Genomic DNA, 22131 nt, shown 5'->3' on the forward strand with positions numbered 1-22131 from the left:
GAGGATATATGACCCTCCTTCTCTTCCCTCATCAAACCTTAAGTGTGTTTGCCCTCCCTCTCTCTCCCTTTCTCCCTATCTCTCCCTCTCTCGCTACTGTATTATTCATCACAGTGTCACATGGTGTGGGGTTTACATCATCTTTTCCCAAAAGAGAGATGCAATTGTTAACTGAATCTCTCATGTCTGGTTTGATCTGAGGAGTCTTTTGTTGTTCTGGCACATTGTGTTCTTTTGTCTGTTTTTAAAATTTTATTTTGTATTATTATCAAATATGACAATCCCATCGACATGGAACATTACGTGTCTTTCTTAATAGTCACAACAATTACCAATTGTGGTCGCAAAAACTGAGAACTGCCGCGTCCATAATAAAACTGCGGAATTAAAAACATGCGGAACTTATGTACCGCAGCGTCGTGTCCCTCCTCGGACTGTTTATAGAGGAGGACTTGTGCTTGTTTTGCGCCGGTGCCGAACAGTGGCTTCCCTCGATAGTTTTACACAAGAAAAACATGCAAGATACACCGCTTTCTAACACTGTCATGTTGTATTTTGTCAGCGATGTTTGAAAAAATATGGCCGACGAACTTGCTGCGTTCAGGGAGTGTTGGAAACAAGAATTAACGAGCAAAAAAGAGGAGCAGCGACTTGTTTCTGCTGCTTCCCCCTCCAGGAGTACTCCTGGCCAGTCTGGTCATAGAGACTCGAAAAATAGATATTTTGAAGACTTAAAAAATCCCAGCAAAGGGCAGAGTGAGGCCTGCAGTCCCTCAAAATCAGCTGGTTGCACTGAGGATGAGGGACGTGTTGGTGGAGGAAGAGGGGAGGCTGAAGCAGAGTCAGAGGATCAACCTGAGTATGTGTCCATTGCACGTAGTTTGCTGGATGGGAGGACTAGTCCGTTGCTGGACAGGATTCAGGAAGAGAGGAGCAGGAGGAAGAGACAGTATCATAACATGACAGATGTCTGCAGGGCGTCCCTGCAACAGCAACAGCAGCCTCAGAGAAAGGCCAAGAAAGACAAGGAGCTGGTGGAGCAACTCATTCAGGATCTGGTATGATAATGATAATGATAATGATGAAGAGGATGGACAGTAGATATTATCGGCTGATATCGGCTTATCACCGATATAGTGATATCGGTGTAGATATGGTCCGATATGTGCCGATATTTTTTTTATATTATATAGGCAGCATTTTATGTATGTTTGATCCTTTTTCTTAACTCAGGTTTAATATATATTTACATATGTTTTTTTGTTGTATGTTTTTAATTAACAGTTATTTATAATTACTAAATTCCTAGGGAAGTTTACTGTTTTAGTTCACTGATTTCATTTTTCCATTTCATGTCTCCATTACATACCTTTGTCACAAGTGTTTTTTGATCACCATATTTGAGGGATCATTGCAAAAAATGTGTGTTTATGTATGAAATTATTGGCCGATAGCCTATATCAATATCGGAATTTTTTTACTCCCTAATATCGGTATCGGCATCAGCTCCAAAAATCCAGTATCGGTCAGGCCTTAGACGGTACCATCATCATAATCAGCTCAGTGAATGATGTCTGTTTTTTATTATCATCTCTGTTGCAGAATGAGGTGAATGACATTCCCTTCTTTGATATCGAGTTGCCATATGAGTTGGCCCTGAAGATATTCCAGTATCTCAACTGTACCGAGCTAGGTCGATGTGCCCAGGTAAGTGGACGTGGTAAAACTACTCTAGTGTGTCTGTAAAAGCAAAGAATAAGCCTCACCTCAAATCAATTGCCATAGATTCACCTTATTTTGTACATGATAAGGTATTAAACTAACAGCTCTAGATCAGCGGTTCCCAACTTTGCAGTGGTGTGTGTGGGGGGGGGGGGATACGAGATGATTTATGAGTAAAAGTAAAAAGTAGGTAAAAGTAATTTTGCGAATTTTTTCTTAATATCTGTTTTTTTCTTTTAAAATACTGGATCTTTCTAACTCTTCAGCTCGCTAGAAGTTGTCAGATATTTTCTTGATTAATTGTTTGGTCTTTAGGATAACTCACAATTTCCAAAAGCCCCAGTCAACATCTTCAGATCGCTTGTTTTTTTCCTTTCAATAGTCTAAAATTCAAAGATATTAAATTTGCTATCACATAAAATAAGAAAAGTAGCAAATCCTCACATTTGAGAAGCTAGAACCAGACAATGTTTGGCATTTTTGCTCGAAAAATTACATCAAAAATTAACTGATTATCAAAATAATATTTATATTACCGACAATATTTTTTCTTTCTATCCACTAAAAGATGTTGAAACCACCGCTTTACACCGACAGTTACAGGCTGCACAAATGAGTTTTGATAGAAATATTCATGTGCAAATTAAACGACAAATAAAAACTCCTTAATAGCAGAAAACCTGCACTACAGCAATAAAAAAATACTTTTATTGTCTCTCTTATCCCTTAAGTATCCTTTCTTGTAAAGTGATCACACTGTGTGCAGCTTGCTGATAATCAGGTTTGAGAGTTCTTTGTAGTGAAGTCCTTTAAATTTAATTTACCACACATTTCCCCCCGACATGCAGAATTGCTTACAGCAGCTTTAATACCAAATGTAATCTTAAACTGGTATAGATTAATAAATGACATTCTGTGTGGCAGACTTACTGCACATGTTGCACGGAGTCCATTTGGCAGCCAGCCGGGCTCGTTAAGCACAAATAAATTAAGTGATGCAAGCTTGTAATGTATGCTGACTCAATCCTCACAGTTACACTGTCCAATCTCCTCCCAGGTGAGCAGGGCATGGAGAGTCCTTGCAGAGGACAGCGTTCTGTGGTTCAAGATGTGTGTGGGGGAAGGCTACCATCAGGATGCCAGCGTGGCTGACTCCCCCTGCTGGATGAGCACGCTGAGAGACTGCAGGAACTCAGCCAAAACTGTGCGCTCCAACTGGAAGGTGGGCATGATCGGTGATGTGACTGTGGTGAATCAGAATCACTAAGTTCCCTAAAATACAGTGCCTGTATATCAGGTTTTTCTGGGTAAAAATTGGTGCAGTGCAATGGAAAAACAAAATTGGATCTTAACATAATGGCAGGTCTAAATTCTCACAATGGAAAATGCTATGTTTTTTAATCTTTTTAGTTTTTAAAACAGATGAAACAGAGTCAAATTAGTGATCTGCCTGCCAGTTGTAAGATAACATATTTGTAATATGGATTAAACACTTGTTTTCCGTCTAGAATCGAGTGGGATCCATCAGTCAGCTGCAGTTCGAGCTGGGGAAGGTGTTGTGTGATGTCAGCTCCTGTGACAACTTTGTCTTGGCTGGGTGAGTTTTCTGACATCTGATGTTTACTGAATGAAGCTGTTAACTGCTATCGTCCTCTGAATTCATCTGTTTTCTGTGTCATTCTTTGGTTTTATGTCTCCTGATAATAAATGTCGGCATATTAATAACACTTGTGATTGATGACTAGATGTTTAATAGAAAATATGTCACATTTATATGTATATGTATAGGACCATGACAACCACAAGGTAGGTTGTTCTGAGGAAGTATGCATTTTAAGTTTCTAGCAGCTGCAAAAGTGGTAATAATTGATAAAAAAAAAAAAAGTTAGTGTAGTAAACATTTGGATCAACACACAAAGAAAATTGCAGCAGCTGCAGAAATACATCTATCAACACAAAGTTGAGAGGAAAACCTTCGGGTCTCGTGCAAGAAGCGCTTGTACAAACAGATTTGTTCTCAAAACGGAGGTACGTGTGATTTAAGAACATTAAGAATTTTTTTCTTAACTACAAACGAAATTTACGACCACGAGTCATGAATAGATCATCTCTGCCTTTCTTCTCTGGGGAGAAACACTTGTTTGACTTACAATTATAACGTCCTAATCTGAATTATTTTGAGTTTAAATATGATACCAAAATGAACAAAAAATGTAATATATAAATAACACAAACTTGAAGCAAAATTTATGTTCCGTTAACTGTATTTTCATCATCACGGCTGCCAATTTAATTTAAAAGGTTTTTAGATTTGGCATATTTTGTTTCAATGTTTTTACTCTTTGGGATCTTTGCAGAACTTGAGCCTTATACGGCAATTTTAAGGGTGTGGAATACGCTACTGATCACATCTCATGAGCACCGTTAAGAGAGTTTGTTGAATTCCACCTTGTCTTATTTGTGCAAGAACAAATATAAGAGAAGAAAAAAAAACATTGATGCACGAGGCCCATTGATTCGTAACAGTGTCCAGTGTTTGATTCACACACATTATTATTTTAAACAGAGATGGAGAGAAAAAAACTGACCTCAATAAATTATTGAATATTCCTTCCAAGGGATAAAATGTGCAAAGGTTCTGTTTCTTTTTTTACTTAAAACTTTTCTTATCGGGTTTAATGAAGCATGCAAAAACTGTTGTCCTAAATAATCTGTTAAATTGGAAAAAGTATTGAATTGAAAAAAATATTTTTGACAAGCAGATCTTTATTTCTCAAAAAGTAAACAGAGCGATAAAGATTGTCAGGTAAGAATAGAGCGATATTTGTGAACATGGTCATGAGTAACCTTCTCCAAACACCTTATTTGGTTACAAACCCCAATTTAAACATTTTCAGATGTCTGGAGAAGGACAGTTTTTAAGCTATAAGCTTGTCAACATTTTCAGGCAACAGTTGAGACATCAGAAAGTGTCAGTAAATGACGTTTAATTGCACTGTCTGTTTTTTTTTATGCAAACAAAAGTTAGCACCTTATGTACAATATCCACAATGTATACGGTCACATTTTACTCTCCCTCAACATTTTCTTACACCCTTACTAAAGGCAACAGTTGGTGAGGGAGGGGTATAGAGATGTGCTGTATGCGCTCTGAAACGACAGGGCTTAGACAGTGATAGATTGTGAGGGCCCAGACCGACCTGATGGACCGCCCGTGAGGACGTGTGCAGGGTCTCCAGGGGAATACTGTGATTAGATTCCCATCAGTCCCGCTGCGTCTCACTGGAGACGACGGTGTGTTTGTATGTTTTCATGTGAGCAGACGTAGGACACATTGTGCCAAAACAGTCTAGAGATGAAATAAAGCACTTTGCAACATGTGAGCATACTCTTAAATCCTTCTTTTTTATATATATACCATAGCTATTAACAAATTTACAACATCAATACTTTTCCCATTATTGGTTCTTTAGGGGTAATTCAGCTAAGTGAAAGTATTTGGATTTGTTTAACTAGAAAAGAATCAATAGCAATTAAGAGAAATCAAGAATGATTCAATTGCATCCACAAAATCTTATTAGAAAACAACTGGAATGAGATTTTGGCTCATGGGAGGCAACAGGAGACATTGTCTCATTAACCCGACATGTCTTGGAGTCGCACGGTTGACATACAGGCCGAGTCTGGTGAGACCTCGCATGAAATCGCAGTAATCAGTGCACAAAAGTTTTCTGTACGCAAAAGTTTGAACAAATTACTTGGATGAGATTCAGCATCATCATCCTGTCGATAGTTGGCACTGAGGAGATGTACTAATTAAGTGAAAGTGCGTATTTCTATTGTTTACTTCCTGCCAAACCCTGCTATGGCAAACACACACACACACACACACACACACACACACAGGCACAAGCACATGCACACCCTCTGTCACACTCACTGTCACTGTGTCACACACTCTCGCTGCGAGGCGGATACTTGCTCAGACATGATGGTATCTGTGGAGGTGGTAACGCTAGCAGTTTGTCGTCTCCCGCAGCGAGAGCTCACTGACTCGGGCGAAGAGCAAAGGGAAAGAAGGAGAGGGGGAGGGGGTCGAGAACAGAACAGAAGCCTGTTGAGTTCAAGGGGGTGACTTTGTTGTTGGGAGATAAAGACGGTGTTTTCTCACTAAAGGGGGAAAAAACACAGGATGAGGTGAGGTCATACCAGAGCAGGAGAAGGTCACGGTCTAGCCTGCTGAATGGTGCAGGATACAATGTGATTGTAAGGGTGCAACATGTAGTATTTTTAAGATTGATCACATACTTTATGAGGCAATTGTATAATTAATGCGAACTTGAAGAGATCGGCGACCTCTGTTGACCTCTGCTGGTTTGCCGCGTTGTAAAAGAGTCTGTTGGTTTGCTTGAAGGCAGAGAAAGCGGCTGCTCTGTGGCTATCAGGTGAACAGTTCTGCTCACACAAATGAAAACAGAGCAAAAAACTTTTTGTTTTTTGTAATATCAAGTTGAGGAAAAGAGCGAGGCTGATGGAAGAATCCCACTTCTTTTAAGCTTTATCTTCATTTTAAAGAGAGAGAGAGAGAAAAGCAAATGTCTAAAGAAGCAATGATTGTCTTTGCAACAAGAGTAAGGCTGCAACTAATGTGATTATATTCATTATCGATTATCTGCCGATTATGTTCCCGACTAATTGTTTTGTCTGTAAAATGTCACAGTTCCGGGGGCCGATGGTGACGTCTTCAAATGTCTTGTTTTGTCCAGAACCAAAAGATATTCAGTTAACTATCATGTATGACGAAGAAACACATCAAATCATCATCTTTTTATAAGCAGAAACCAGCAAAGTTTTTGCATTTTAGTTTAAAATATGACCGAAACGATTATTCATTTATCAAAATAGCTGCCGATTAATTTTCTGTTAATCGAGTAATCAATTAATCGACTAATACTCTCAGCTCAAGACAGGACTTTTGAGAAACATGGTGTTAGGTTGGAGGAACAAGGCTATTAATGTGAGGTAGAAGGTTCCAGTTGTCTAAACTTCTGCTGAAACCGATTGTCGATAACTCAGTTTGTCGATCGACAGGAAATGAATTGTTGTTGTCGTGCGAAATGCACACGTTCCCCGGTTACAGCTTCTCAAACCTGATAGTTTGCTACATTTCTCTGTTTTATATTATTGCAAATTTGGACTGTTGGTTAAACAAAACAACATGCTATAACATGAATACCTCACATTGACTTTTAGGAAATTATGAGTGACTTTTTTTTAACTTTTATTTTAACTTTTGATTAACCAATATGACAATAATTATCAGTTACAGACCTGATCTCAACTATGATGTAATAATACCAAGGTATCACAATTGATCGTATATATTCATGTGTAAAGCTGCTAAATGTTGCAACATTAAAGAAAATGAAAAATCCCTGCATTAAGTTACCATTCTGTCATCTGTATAATTCATATCATTTCCTCTAAAAACGTCTTTGTAATGGAGTGAATGACGTCATACACTCAATATTTTATAACTGCATAAGAGTTCCCAGAACTGTAGAGATTTAAAGTGGGTGCATTGATAAGATAACCTTCACTTCCTGCTGTAGATCACTGTCCCTACAAGCCACTGATAGTAAAGGGTGAAATAATCAGAATTGTTCCGCCAAAACAAAACCCCTGTAATCCTCAAAAGATCATGTAACAAAGATATTAGAGAATAAAAGAACAACAAGTCAGAGTGAGCAAAGGATGAAAGTGTGAGAGAGGGAGAAATGATTCAGCAGGGAGAGGGTGACATCTGACAAATTTCTCAGCCTGTGATGGAAAATGGACAACAATTCTGCTATTAAATTTGAAAGCCTTTTTTTATTTCTTCTCTAAATATTTGAATTATGTGTGTAAATGTGACCTGTGCTCGTATGTACATCAGGTACACGTCTGGTGATGTCAGGCTGTGGGATACGCTGCACTGGGACTCGGCAGCCTCCTACCTGAAGGCCAACGGTCTGTCAGCTAACACGAACCCCAGACCTCATGTTACTCATGTCCAAGTCAACAGCACAGTGGCTGCGGCTGCTTATGAAGATGGTAAGCGTGTGCACTTTCTGATGATAGAAAGGCATCAGAGTCATAAACATATTCATGTAATCGCCATGTTAGTGGTGGCAATGTCAGTCTAGAGTAAAATATCTCATGACTATTTGATGGATTGCCGTGACATTCATGAGCCTTACAAGATGATTCTTATTGACTTTGGTGATCCTCGTACTTTTCCTCTAGCGCATCCAGCAGGTTTTGGCTTTTAGTGAAATGTCTTCAGAAATATTGGACTATTCATCCAGTGCCATCATCTGGTCTAAATTTAATTTTTTTCCAATACTGTGCTTTACAACCAAAACTAATGACATTCCCAACTGTACTTCGTTAGCATGCTAAGGTTAGCATTTAGCTCAAAACACCACTGTGCCCAAGTACAGCCTCACAGAACTGCTAGCATAGCTGTGTGTCTTGTTAAAGGATCAAAATATGAATGTGGGTAATATCTACTCTCTGAAATGATCTGAATAAAGCCTGCCTAGCTGGTTAGATGCACAATTACATCTTTTCCTCTGCTCTGCGTTCTGTGTTTTCCCTCGTTCTCTGTGTAGGGATTAAATCAGTACAGGTATTAAGGACTCAGTTACTGTGTTTCACTGTCATGGGTATAGGCTGTGTGGACCTGTGGAGCACAGAGACAGGCGGAGAGCCCATCCACCACTACCAGATTCCAGGGAGGATCCAGGCCCTGGCCCTGAGCTCCGACAGTCCCGTCCTGGGCTCCGCTGCTGGGTCAGATGTTCGACTCGACCGCGCCGATGATCGCGGCTACTGGAGGACGCTCTGCCAGGTTCAGCTACCCAAGACTGTAAGTCAGACAGTTTGATTCCTTTTGTGACGTTATAGGTTCTGGCTAGAAAGTGTACCAGGATATTACTACTATTTAAGTAAAGTAAAGCGTGCCTCTATCTTTTCTGTATAACAGGTAGAAAGCCTTGTTTTGGTGCCAGGCAGGAAGCAGCAGTGCCCGCTGGCGGCCCTGGCAGCAGGAGAGGCCGTGTACCTGTTGGACCCTCTGGAGGAGGAGCCAAGGACGCTTCACTCAGTCTACGATCATCCCGTCACCTGTCTGGATGCTTCCGACTCCAATGTTGCATTCGGGGTGAAGCGCACTGGCTGGGCCATGCACGATGGAGGCAACAAGGTGGGTTTAGTTTCTCTGTACCGTTTCTATGAAATATTAACATGTGAGTATTATATCAATGTCTATTAGTGTTCAGAAAATTGCAGTGACATTGATAGACCTGTCCTCATACACAAGAGCATGTTAGTTGGCTTCTCTTGACCCATCTCCTGCAGTAGAGTAAGACTTTTATATATTATAACGGTGTTTCTCAAACTTTTCTGGCCTGTTGCACCGTTTTGATCCCTTTCTTATAATCCTAGCAAATAGAGAATTGTCAGGTTGTCTTGTGAATTTGTACATTTCCTTTTATAAAAACAAATTAGTCTTGGGGGGGGGGGGGAAATTTGAGCCCTCACATTTCTCTGTGTGCACCTCAAGGTTTAAGAACTCTGAATTAAACCTCTGGAAGTCCAGAAAACAAAATATTTGTGTCCACGACAACAAATAAAACTTGCAAAGAAGGGCACGCCCCGGTAGCTAACTGGTTAAAATACATGCCATATTACTAAAACGTCCGTGGTTCGAATCCAGCTGCAGATCTTTGTTGCACGTCACCCTCCATCACTCCCTTCAATTCCTGTCATCTCTGCACTGTCCCTATAATAAAGGCATAAAATGCCCCCAAAAATATATGAAATAAAATAGATTCGTAAAAAGGAGAGGTAAATTGTTATGATGCACAGTGTAATAATAATAATAATAATACCCATGTAATGTTAATATTACTCTCATCTGCTAATTTATGCAGTAATTTAAGCTGAAAGTCTAAACCATATTTTTTACCATAGCTAGGAAACTAGCAATGTTATTTGAATGCTAATTGAACCACATGCTGCCATCCATTCACATATTGTGATGATGATGATCTATTCTATCTAGTCTATTGTGAATAGCACTCTAGTATGTTTACGAAATAACTATCTAGTGTTTGCGTGTTAATGGAATTGATGGAGCTGTATCAAGGCCTCTTTTGTGTTCAGTGTCATTGAAGCATCCGAGGAAGACAAACAAATCTAAACAAAACCTCCTTGAATGCTGACAAACTAGACTGTAAAACCCTGGAAGTCTCTTCTAGTCGTATTGTAAGAGAAATGCTACCAACACCTTCCAAAATTGAAATGGAAGGTTTCCAATAGAGTTAACGAGGTCACTTGTACTCTCAACAGGTGCATAATGAAGAAATGGGAGATTATACAAGGTGAATAATGTGGTTTTCTCAAATGAAATGAAACATGTTTTCTTTTAGGAATACAATTGATCAAGGGGAGAGAAGTGAGTTTTTGATTTACAGCTGAAATACTCGTCTTACCTGTTGTCCTTGAAATGGAATAAAACTTTTTGGAGAACAGACGCCTCCTGCCTTTTCGTGTGTTTAGTTTGAATTTTAGATGCGTTGCAAACAAAGATTGTTCTCGGTGTAAAAGTAAACTGGTTCTCTCGGCAGTGTGATCACTATTACTCTCTGTCCCTCTAGACCCTTGAGACCCATCAGAAATGATAATTATGTGTCTGTAGGGGATTTATTTATAGTAGAAATAGCTAGCCTAAATAGCGACAAGTCCTCTGTGGGCTCTGACCTTAATTACTATAGTCTCTATGTGTACTTTGATCAACTGTTGGTCCCCAAGATGCATCTGTTTGCTTCTAATAATACTACGTTTCTAAGGCCCCCGTGCGCCTAATTGACTCTTAGACTTTACTTACAAAGTACAAATAGCCATGAGACAAAGTATTCTGTCGGGATCAGCAAGCACCTATGGAGCAGTCATCATATTTTTCAAGTGAACTTTGTCAACTTGGCTTTCACCGATGTGCAAAGATAAAACAGAAAGCTGCATAAAAAAGTAATTGTATATTTTTTTAACATAAAAAACTGATGCGGTTTACCTTAGAGACCGGACAAGTGGTAGCTTCAGAGCAGCAAAGTAGCACCTGAGCAGGCTTTGTGTCTGTGCAGCAATCTGTGATTGAAAGGTCTTTGGCAAAGCCGCTCCACTGACATCACCCCTATTAGAAAAGCACAGATGATACACTTTTAGCACGACTCTCACCAACTCAGTGGCAGCACTAAAGCACCACACAGTGGAGCAAGGAGAGAGTAGCAGGGAGGGATGTCAGCCTTACCGCATCATAACACAAAGCTGTTGCTTAATCTGTATCTGCTGTGGAATATTTATTGTTAAGCATTTCATAAACAATATTAAGAAAGAAACAGGTATTCCATATAAAAAAGTTTTAATAAAAATATAATAATAAAAACATGTGAAAAGTAGCAGTTTTGTGATGTTTATATGAATAAATTTAAGATGAAACACAGCTCATCTTCCAGCTGAAATAATATTGTTTGTCTCCATCATTTAACAGCCGTGTCTTTCCTAGTCATTTTAAATTGGATTCATTTTATTTGCAGCACAGACGCACCAAAAGTCTCTCTAACTTTCCTGTTTCCATAGCGAGCTCAGTCCAAACTCTCCCTCTAAATTATGCCAACTCATGATTAGCATACCTCTCTCGGTAATTAAAAAATATTTTACAAATTTAATTAATCTGTCTGTCACTCTCGTCACGCTTCGAACAGCAATTTCATACTGTGAAGAAGTCAAAACATGAATCGGCTGCAACAGTTAGTGATGCCAAACATGTTTTAAGAAAACATATGCTTCATTAAAAATCTGTCACAAATGCATGGAGGTGGCATCCGAGGAAGTCTACTCAAACTTCTCACTCCACAGAGGAGTGAAACATTTTTCATTTGCGGTATTTTAATTAAGATGAACTCAACCGCATTACCGTGTTTTTTTTGTCTACTTGGTTTAGACTCTGTAATGATCACTGAGTTTGCTGCAGTTTTGTCACAAAGTCTGATAACTTAAAAGCACAAAAGCCGTTTTGTGTCGATGATATAGAAGATTCTGTCTCATATTTTGGCATTTGATATCATTCAGCTCGTGGATTTGTCTTTTTAGCCTTACCCATTTTTGTCGGTGTCGTCAGTGGGGGCTGTGTGTAATTGTGTGGTCGAAGCCAGTCTCCAGATCCTCATTACTACTCGTCTCCTTCTTGCCAGTGGACCAGGGGCACCCAGGCATCCACCCAGCTTGTGGTTGGGCATTCAACATAAGCTGGCATCTCCACTGGCAAGCTATCCATCCATTGCAGTGGACCCACCACAGAGCACAAGTGCTGTCAGAAAACCTGTCAGCCTCTCATTGCATTAGGTTCAGAGGGCTGGATGGATGCATGCAAAGCTGAATTAGTGGTTTGATGTACAGTATGTATGTATGAAAAACGAAGGATGGTTTGAAGTATTGTCGTGGATCAAGATCAGGGTGTCAGTAACATAATGTAAAACAAACCTTTCTGGGTTTTACTCAGCAATATTATCCAGATAACTCTTCTTTAAACAAGCCTCAGCAGGTAATTTCAGTCATCCAGCTCATATGGGAGGGAATATTATGTGAGCAAGTAGCAAGGTCAACACAGCAGTGATCGGGGAGTGACGATGTTAAAATCACTCCCATGTGAACGTAGAGTTAAAGCCTACAGGTGGATGCCGGGGTGGACGTGGGATTATTAAATGCTGGGAGAATGCTATATAAACCACAGCAGCAGTCGTAGCAGCAAGTGATCGCTGTGGTTAAAGTGGAGTTTTCAGGTGAACAGTGCAGCGGTTGCATAAGGATGAGTTGAATATATGTATGAATGACTGGAATTATTGTCTCAGTCAGTCCATCGATTCATGGACGGATGTAAAATGACTTGTTTTGGATTTTACTCAACCATATAATCAAGATATCTCAGTAAAATCAATTATTTTAATGTCGCAGCAACCAGCAAGTCTGTCATGCGCGAGTGCAGCAGTGACTGACTGCACAAGGTCATGCATTTTGTTACTTTTTCAGCCGCGTGGCTCAGAACGTTATATGAATAGTTGATATTTGGCGTCAACAGAAGGTTCTGACCTTGTCACTCCCTTCAAGAATACAAAGCACAGCAGAGACTGGGGAGTGATGACAAAAACATCCCCCGAAAACCACATTAAATACAAAGCCTAACACCAGCCGTTAGGTAGAATCTATTATTTGTGGGTGTCTCCTTGGGGCCGTTCCCCTGCTAGGCACCTAATTATACCACAAGACTGCCTCCGATCCAGAATGCAACACTCTCAAACACTTATCATAGCATCTTAAACATCCAGATAATGCTGTTCAGGAAGTTAAAATACCGATACATGGTTTCAGAGTTTTAGTTGTGTCAGTGGATGATTACTTGAATTACTTAAATTGGTTTATTAGTTTGGTCAACAGCTTCTAACCACAAACCACTAATGAGTAAAGAAACACAACTAAACTGGTGTTTGTGACTAGTTTTGCTTCTTTTTCGTTCGCGGAGATCCCCGTACAGCTCTACAAATACATGTCATAATACAAGGGCGGTATATTTGAAAATGAAAGTAGTATGTATAGGTGTTAGAAAATGTTTTCTGAAGTGTGGGAAGCAACCGTAAATAAGCATCTCAGTGGAGTTATTGTAAGAAAGTTTGACACTCTGTTCTGCCCTGTTGGATTAGTCAGAAATATCAAACACCATCAAACCACAAAGCCGCCATTATTGTGCATCTGGTCGGCTAATCTCTGTTTGCTCACATGGTGTCTCCAACCAAATGTAGCTATGAATCCATATTTGTTTCAAATGTGGGTGTTTGTGAATGAAAAGACTGGGGAATTGGCCAACAGTTTGTAAAGATTTCATTCAAACTAATCCCAAACAGGTGATTTACCCTCCTGCAGACAGTTGGCCCCGCATGGCACATGGTCTCCCATTCCTAGTCTATGATATGACATTCAAGATTAATCAAAAACCAAACCAGATTCAGCCAAATGTGTTCCACCGTAAGGGTAATGGCAACATAAAATATTTTCTCAAAAGTGCTGCAATAATTGCCAATTTTTTTAATCTTTTTAAAAGCTATAAATTAAATTAACCTTCCCAGTACGAGCCACCATTAGAGGTTCCTTTTGTCTGCGAGTCTCAGCGGGTCTCCAGCGAGTGCATTAACTTAACAACTCCTCTACAGTCCCGCTCATGATTATTCCTGCTCAAAACATACCCTCTAAACAGACCCTAACATCATCACAGAACGGCTCATTTGCCTCCCTCAGCGATATTTCTTCATTTTAGTGGGCGAGGTGGACAGATATTTATTAAAAAAATATCTTCCTGAAACCGTAATGATTCATCGAGAACAGCAGGCTGAACCTAATTTCTGCGCCATCCTCCCTCTTTCTACACTCGTCCCCCCCCCCCCCCCCCCCCCCCTCTCTCTCCTCCATTGTCCAAATCCTATCAAGCTGTCATTTCAAAGTCCGGTGTGATTTGGGCTTTGCCCCGGGGTGGTGCACAATTAAAGCTCTGCTTGGCCCAAATAAGGGACACACAAAAACTGCTGGCAGCCTCTCAAGGCTTACATCATTCAGCTCTTTTTTTTTCCTTCAAACTTTATCTTTGTGCCTCTCTCTCTCTCTCTCTCTCTCTTTCTGTCTGTCTTTTGCTCTCCTACTCGCTCTCTCTCTCTCTCTCTCTCTCTTTCTCTCTCCCTCCTTCCCTCCTTGGTTTAATTTCTTTATCGTTTTAATTATTCAAAGAAAATTGTGCGTGGCAGTTATCCTGTTTGTTCTCATTTGGATGAGAAAACACCAGCTACTAATTGACCAATTAGGCCAGCTCCAGATGACATCATCGTAACTTGTATGAAGAAAGTTTGCTGCAGCCACTGAGCCTGAGGCAGTGGTGTGCATCTTGGTCATGTAGTATGTAGTATGCCCATAGATTGATTTTTTTTTTTTCCCCTCCAGCTTTAACATTTAAGTGCTGCTATGATTTTAATTAACTGGCATCGCTGCAGCTAGTTGTGTTTGTCTATTATACAATTTATAATAATGTTTTTCGAATGACTGCAACCTCAAATTCAATTCCCTGAAATTGTCCTAATACTTTCTGACTGCACTGTGCATCATACTACACCAAACTAGTGAACTAAAGTGTAGTGTGTGAGTGTGTTCAATATTTCATAATACGGATGCATATATGTTATGTTATGTTATCACGTTTCAGATCCACGTCTACAGCGTAGAGACGGGAAAACCGACAGTTTGCGTCGGCAACTCACCGGGAGATTTCACTTGCATCAATCTGAGAGACAGCCCCCCTCACCTGCTGGTGTGTGGCAACAAAGATAGGAGGTAGGACGCACTTTCACACACATATTGTGCATAAGAACAGAATCACCCAATACTGACGCTCTCGATTTATTTGAACATCGCAATTTTGTCGCTTGAAACTGAGCAAATAACTGAAAGGAGACCCTGTTACATAGTTTTCCCACAATGACACTTGATGAAGAATGCAACACTGAGGCTATTTGAACTGGGAACCAGGTGTTAAGAAAGTGTGTGACTCCATTCAATAAAAGCTTGATGAAAAGGGAAGATAGAGGCATTGAAATACTTCTATTCTTTGTCTTAAATAGAGATGTTGTCTGTCTCTCTCCTCCATTACCTGAGACAGTAAAGAAGAAGAGAATCTGTCCTTCTTTATCCCATCCATCCATACATGTACTCACACATGGGCGTACACACACACTTCCCACATCGCTAACCTGGCTCTCCAGATGAGGAAAAAGACACACAAAAGAGCCATTCTCATCTATTCTCCACTTGTTAGCGGGTGCTGCGGTGCATGAGCTGGCAGGAAACGAAAAATCCCTGGCGCGTTCTCATCCAAAGCTGCCCCCGCTGTTTCTATTCAGCACCAATCCATCTGGCTGTTAAGTAGTTGGCTTAAATCGAATGACAGACCACATCATATTGTTTATGTCCTGTTGTTTTCTCTTTTTACTAGTGATGAATCGTAGCAACCGTACAAAAAAACCCCAAAATGCTCAGTTTTTGTCAAGTGCCAAAAGAAAATGTTCAACATTGTTTTGTTTCTGAAAGAAATAATTCAACAGCAGCTTTTGAATGAAGCATTCAAATGCTTGCTTTCTTGCCAAAGCATTGGTAAGAGTCTTTATCCAATTCTTTTCTGCTTTACTTTTGGTCTTTGCTTTCTGGTAGATGTGTAGTTTTGTTCAGAGACACACACACACACTCACACACCCCCCAGCTTGGCTCTTCCACTTTGGCCCCAGCTGATGCAGCGCACAGTAGAGAACAAATGGAAATGGGGGAGACTGAGGGACAGTCCGCAATCTTGGCTCTAAAACAGAGTGGCTGAAGGCCAAAGCCTAATGCATCCCTTCTTTTCCTCCAAATGAGTTTTGTCCTTCTGTTTTTTGCGAGATCCAGGGAGCAAATGAGGGGTCTTGGTAAGGGCTGTCTGGAAGAATGCCACATCTGTACAAATGGGAAAAACGTGGGCAAAGAGCAAAACTGGATAGAGTAAGAGTGAGAGAAGAAATAGTGAGTGCCATACCTGTGGCTATTGGTCACTTTGCATTACGCGAGGCTACACTTTTTGAGTCCAGCCTCAAGACCACTTTACTGACGTTACTTAACTTTTACCTGCTTATTTAAAAACTTCAAGCGTGTTCAAGGTGATTTGTAGCCATGCGATAGCGGTGTGGCTCTAGGGACGGCAGTGATGGTCAGTCAGACGGTTGATTGTCTGTCTGCCACTATTCGATGGATTGCCGTGGGATTTTGTATATATATTAATGGTCCCCAGAGGATGATTCTCTGAATTTTCCTCTAGTGCCACCACAACAGTTTTGGTTTTTAGTGAAATGTCTCAGCCAACTGGATGGATTGCCAGGACAGTACAGATATCCGTGGTTCCCAGTGGATGAATTCTTATAATTTTGACTTTTCATCTAGTGCCTTCAGTAGGTTGAATTTGTCACGTCTACAGAGAAATATCTCAATATGGATGGCACTAAATTTGTTACAGATGTTCATGGTTCCAGATGATGAATCCCACCTGACTTTTGAGATTGATATTTGTGATTTTGAGTGAAATGTCTTGACAACTATCGGATTGATTGCAGTGAAATTTGGTACAGACATTAATGTCCCCCTCAGGATGACTTGTTTGTCGTTGATGAATAGATCCCTTAACTTTTCACCTAGCATCATCGTGTTAAAATTAATGTGAGGATGTCATTTGTGGACTTCAGTTCTGCATTTAATACAGTCATCCCCCATAAACCGGTCAGTAAACTGAACACTCTGGGCCTTGGTTCCTCTCTGTGCTCATGGGTCATGAACTTCCTTACAGATCGACCACAGCAAGTCAGAGTTAGTAAGCACATCTCCACCCATCATCCACAAAAACAAAAGAGATGATCATAGACTACGGAAGAACTAAGGACAGAGTACACCTTCCCCTTCACATACATGGAGAAGTAGTGGAAAGTGTGTAAAACCTTAAGTTCCTTGGAGTCACCACATCAAAACAACAAAGACTCTTCTTCCTCAGGAAGCTGAAAGAGGCCAAACTCACACAGAAACTGCTGCTGAACTTCTACAGTTGCACAGTTGAAACCATCCTGACAAACTGTGCCACAGTGCGGTAAGCCAGCTGCACAGCTGCTGAGCAAATAGAACCTGCATAACGCAGTGAAGGCAGCCCAGTGCGTTGTCGGGATGGCGCTCCCATGACTGGACACCATCTATGCCAGCAGACTTGGAAAGAAGGCAAACAGCATAATCAGAGACACCACACATCCCGGCCACTCCCTGCTTGACCCACTGCCGTCCGGCAAACGGTTCAGGACAATAAAAACCAGAACAAACAGACTGAGGAACAGCTTTTACCCCAGAGATGTGGCTTCCATCACAACCCTCCCACACAACAGTGAAAAAGACACACACACATACACACACACACCCAAAGACTAACAAACCTGCACTAAAGTCACTTTTGCACTGCTGCTAGATCCTGGTGCTGCTTTTATTCATTACTTTGTTGTGTTATTTGTTGTTGGCTAATTGTCTTGCTTTTTCTTATTTAATTACCAGAGATAAGCCAGAGTTTTATCGTACTTCATTCATTCATTCATTAAAATTTGTTCAATAGTTTGGTTTACTTTCTCATCAGACTTAGCTGTATTTTGTATCTAGTGCTACTTAGCTAATTTTAGCATGCTAATGCGCAAATATCATCAAGTTAGTGTTGCTATGTGATGCATGTTAGCATTTAGCTCAACCCACCACTTTTTTTTTTAGCCTTTTCATATACACTGTTTTTACATCTGTTGTGGGATTTTTTTCTGGCTTCATGGTTTTATCTTCGCCCTATTTGGAATAGAGAAATATACAGCTAGTCCGAAGTGTCTGTAGAGCAGAAAACCTAGAACAAAACATAACACTCTTGTCATAGTGTGCTGAATTGGTCAAAATGTGTTATTCTCAACCTTTAATGTGTCCATTAGTCTGAAAAATCAAACTTCAATCAAGCTGAAGACCACTTGTGATCATCAAATCACTGGTTTGCACCAAACATCCTCCTCTGTCTATAATGAGTAATGTCTTGTCTAACCCTCAGAAGCTAACTCTTCAGGAGTTTTCCAAGCCTCCCCCACACTTCTCTTATTAGGCAGAGCTCCTCCTGATTAATGAAGAGGAGTCTGGCTACTGACAGCTCACTGAAGACAGAGCTACCTCCAACATTAGATTTATGGTTCCCTACGGTCTACCAGTAATGTTCAGTCCTCATTGTTAAAACGTGTGCTCCCATCACGTAATGCCACTAAACAGGCAAAACTAACTGCAGACAACAAGTCCACTGTGCCAAATTACACATTTAACTCTGATTCTTTTAAAAAAAAAAAAAATTGGAAGTGGAAATGAAATCTGTCTGAGTCCCTAAAGTAAATTTGATTATGGTAATGAAGTCTTGGAGGAAGGTTGAGTCTGGATGGAGTCATGTGCTGGATGCTTTCAGCTGCAATAAAGCCACAATGACAACAGATGGAGCTGAGGGTCCCTTGGGCTCGTGATGCTCATGAAACCCACCAAGCAAAAATCCTGCTCATATTGCCTCTTATTTGCAAAAAAAAATACTGGTATAATATTAATAATAATGAATGAGAGCATTAATACTCATATCAAAGTAGGATTTATAAATCAATTTAACACAAAAATAAATCTCTGAGTACAAATAATTAACACATACATTATAAATAATGATACAGTGAAACTAACCTACACATTAGACTGAGAGGTGGGCAAACAGTACATCAAATTAAGTCTTTACTTGATTGACTGTATTAAAAAAGTCAGGTTTTTGCCACTTTGTGAATTATATGAAGATAGTTTCTGTCTATTTTCATGTAAGTTCTTTTGTGGAGGTATGACTAATGTTCTGTACTATACAACAACATTTACATCGCTTCTTTTTATAACTTACATACATACATACATAACAATGTGTTTTGTATGTATATCTACAGCTCTAAAGTCATAGTGAGCAAGTGAAATAGCTCAGACACTTTGGATGTTCTGCATTATTATCATAGCGCATACAGTGCTATTTTTAATACTGTTTAAATTCATTTTCTCTGTCACAGTATGTTTGCTTACCTGTTGTTATCATTCATATTTATATTCTTCGGTGTTTAAAATAACCTGTTGTTTCATGTTTAACACTCTCAGATTTATCTGCTCTAATTTATAATCTGTTGTACAGGTTTTGTTTTTTTTTCCTTTTCTTTGTATCTGCTGATATAAAAAAAAAAAACAATTGAGCCATCTTCAAATTATCTAATACACCAAAGGTTCCACATTTAATTGGTTTTGGGTTTGTATTTGTTACATTTATATTGATACCACACCTTCCTTTATTATAAATGTATGTATTACTTTAATGATAAACTTTGCCTGGTGTTTGATAGTAGAAATAATGTTGGTTGAGCCCGGGGCAAATAAAGCGGGAACTAAAGCACGCGACGGCAACATCTGCGTCAGCTTTTATTTATCTTTGGTCTCTCGGCTGGATGTAGAAAAGTTCTCTTTTCCTTCAAATTTGTGAATAGTGTCCTTTTTGTCTGTAAATGAATGCACTCTTTCATGTACTCTCTCTTGTGTGGTCTTGGTATGAGTCCTATGTCTCTGTTAGCAGGAAGTGAAATCCAGATTTACCATGCTCCGCTGGAAATAAGTGATGCTATTGTATTGACTTCAGTTATTATTCTAAGTCACTCTGGAGTGTTGGATAAATCCACAAAAAGGATATTCAAATTTAAAACTTAAAATCACCTTGTTACATTAGCATGAGCCCAACAACAAACATGTTTCTTTGTCGACCAACCTAATTAATATGAAGCAATGATTGAGACGTTCTCGACTAATTTCTTAGTGTAATAACAGCATTTGTTCTTCTCTGATTCAGGGTGAGGGTGTTTGACCTACGAAGCGGCTCCTCTGTGGCATCTCTGTACGCCCACCACTTGGGCGTCACCTCGGTGCAGGCGGACGATTGGAAGATCGTGAGCGGCGGAGAGGAAGGATTAGTGTGCGTGTGGGAGACGAGGATGGGAGCTAAACTGTGGGAGATGCACAACAGGTGGGAGGATATACAAACTGTCAGCAACACTTCAAAAAGTTATGTGTCTGTTGTCTATCAGATTTCAAAGATGGCACATCTTTTTTTTTTTTTTTTTTTGTCGCTGGGCTCCCGCTGTTTGTTAGTAACACATTACACATGTGGTGTGTGTCTCTGAGATGAGTGTTAATTAAATTATTGAAAGTCCCACAGATAAGACAGGTGAATGATGTGTTTATTTCATCACAACACTGAGAAAGTTTTCCCATTTTGTAATTACAAATGTGTTTTTTTAAATCTTTACATGGACTTCAAGAACTATTTGTAGAGAAAGACTGACACGCACAAGTAAAAAATATGCGAGTAACAATGTAACTTATGTTTATGTGTATGTTTTTATATGTAAAGGGTTGTTTTCTGTCTTGGTTGCAGGCATCCTGTAAGGCATATACGTTTCAACACCAGCACCCTGGTAACGGCCAACATCCCTGATGACAAGTCGCCGCGGGGGGCCTGCATCACAGACGATGACCTTACAGCTCACCGCAGGTCACTTATCTCCCTCCCACACTTCTTCTTCTTCTTTTTTTGACCTGGATCACTCCTCCACACCCAACCCCGCCAAGCTTAGAGAGTCTCTGACTCAGAAATATGATGGTTTCATACAAGCAAATTCAACCTTGTAATATTGTCAAAAGGCAATATATCATTGCTATTGTTAAAATAATTAGATAATAGCCTTGTTATTACAAATTGGATAGTTGTGATGACATCTCATGCTACTTATATCACTTATCTCCCCGACAACTTGTTGCATGTGCACCCTTAACGGTTACAGGCTGCTTTGTAGGTGCAAATAAAAATTCCAAATAAATGAATTAATTCAGGAAGTTTTTAAATAATCCCACCTCCTATGTTAGATAAAGGTGCATCATGCTTTTCAACAGATTTAGCATTTAAACTTCAGAATGATCCATCTGTGCATCATGCCCCACTGTTGCATCCAATGTCAACATTTGCTCAGTAAAGTGAAATAAGCAAGATGCTGACATGAATGTTTTCTTACTTCAGACACAGGGGAGTCATCTGCCATTACGACTTCTCTGAGGACGCGTCCTCCCAAGATCACATCCTGCCCATTTGCCGGTCTGATTACACCGAGTCTTACGGCTACAACTACAACATCGGCCTGACGGTGCCGTACGACCGGCTGTCCGGTTCCCATCCATCCCACTGAGGTGAAGTTTCCCATGCTGCAATTGGATACAGCGTATAGCTGAATGGACAGTAGAAACTTTTCACCCTTGATAAGTTTGATTCTCCAAACGGTGTCCTTTTATTTAATCATTTTATTCTCTTAGTTTCAAATCAACCTTTTTGTAAATGTAATATATGTAGGCAGTATATCATCTGCAGCTGTTGTATAGATTTTTTAATTTACAACGTTGAATTCAGCTGCCCAGATGTTACACAGACTGTAAAGATTAATGACTTTTTTAAATTGATGTTTGGCTTCCTGGATTTGAATCAGTGTCGCTGCGCAACACCACAGCAATAAAACATGTCATATTTCTACCTCATTTATTAAATGTTTTCTGTTTCTCTATAAAAAAAAAACCCATCTTAAACATGCAATTGTT

The 22131-nt window shown here is 39.9% G+C and overlaps 1 protein-coding gene across 1 annotated transcript; it reads left to right on the forward strand.

The window, feature by feature from the left end:
- Position 1: 1 nt before the first annotated feature.
- fbxw8 (F-box and WD repeat domain containing 8) lies at positions 2 to 22071 on the forward strand. Its single transcript, XM_042420080.1, has 11 exons — positions 2 to 1058; positions 1603 to 1707; positions 2780 to 2944; positions 3231 to 3319; positions 7658 to 7815; positions 8436 to 8632; positions 8750 to 8968; positions 15065 to 15192; positions 20339 to 20512; positions 20924 to 21040; positions 21563 to 22071. Exons 1-11 carry the CDS (start codon positions 579 to 581, stop codon positions 21726 to 21728), a joined length of 1998 nt encoding a protein of 665 aa, XP_042276014.1. The 5' UTR covers positions 2 to 578; the 3' UTR covers positions 21729 to 22071.
- Positions 22072 to 22131: the final 60 nt, after the last annotated feature.

The sequence above is a fragment of the Thunnus maccoyii genome, chromosome 9, assembly GCF_910596095.1.
Source record: "Thunnus maccoyii chromosome 9, fThuMac1.1, whole genome shotgun sequence".
NCBI lineage: Eukaryota > Metazoa > Chordata > Actinopteri > Scombriformes > Scombridae > Thunnus > Thunnus maccoyii.

Excerpts from the sequence above, each read along its gene's own strand:
- fbxw8 (XM_042420080.1), top strand. The coding sequence starts at position 579 with ATGGCCGACGAACTTGCTGCGTTCAGGGAGTGTTGGAAACAAGAATTA. Across the intron at positions 20,513-20,923 it reads CTGTGGGAGATGCACAACAG|GCATCCTGTAAGGCATATAC; the intron begins GTGGGAGGATAT and ends TCTTGGTTGCAG. Across the intron at positions 21,041-21,562 it reads GACCTTACAGCTCACCGCAG|ACACAGGGGAGTCATCTGCC; the intron begins GTCACTTATCTC and ends TTCTTACTTCAG.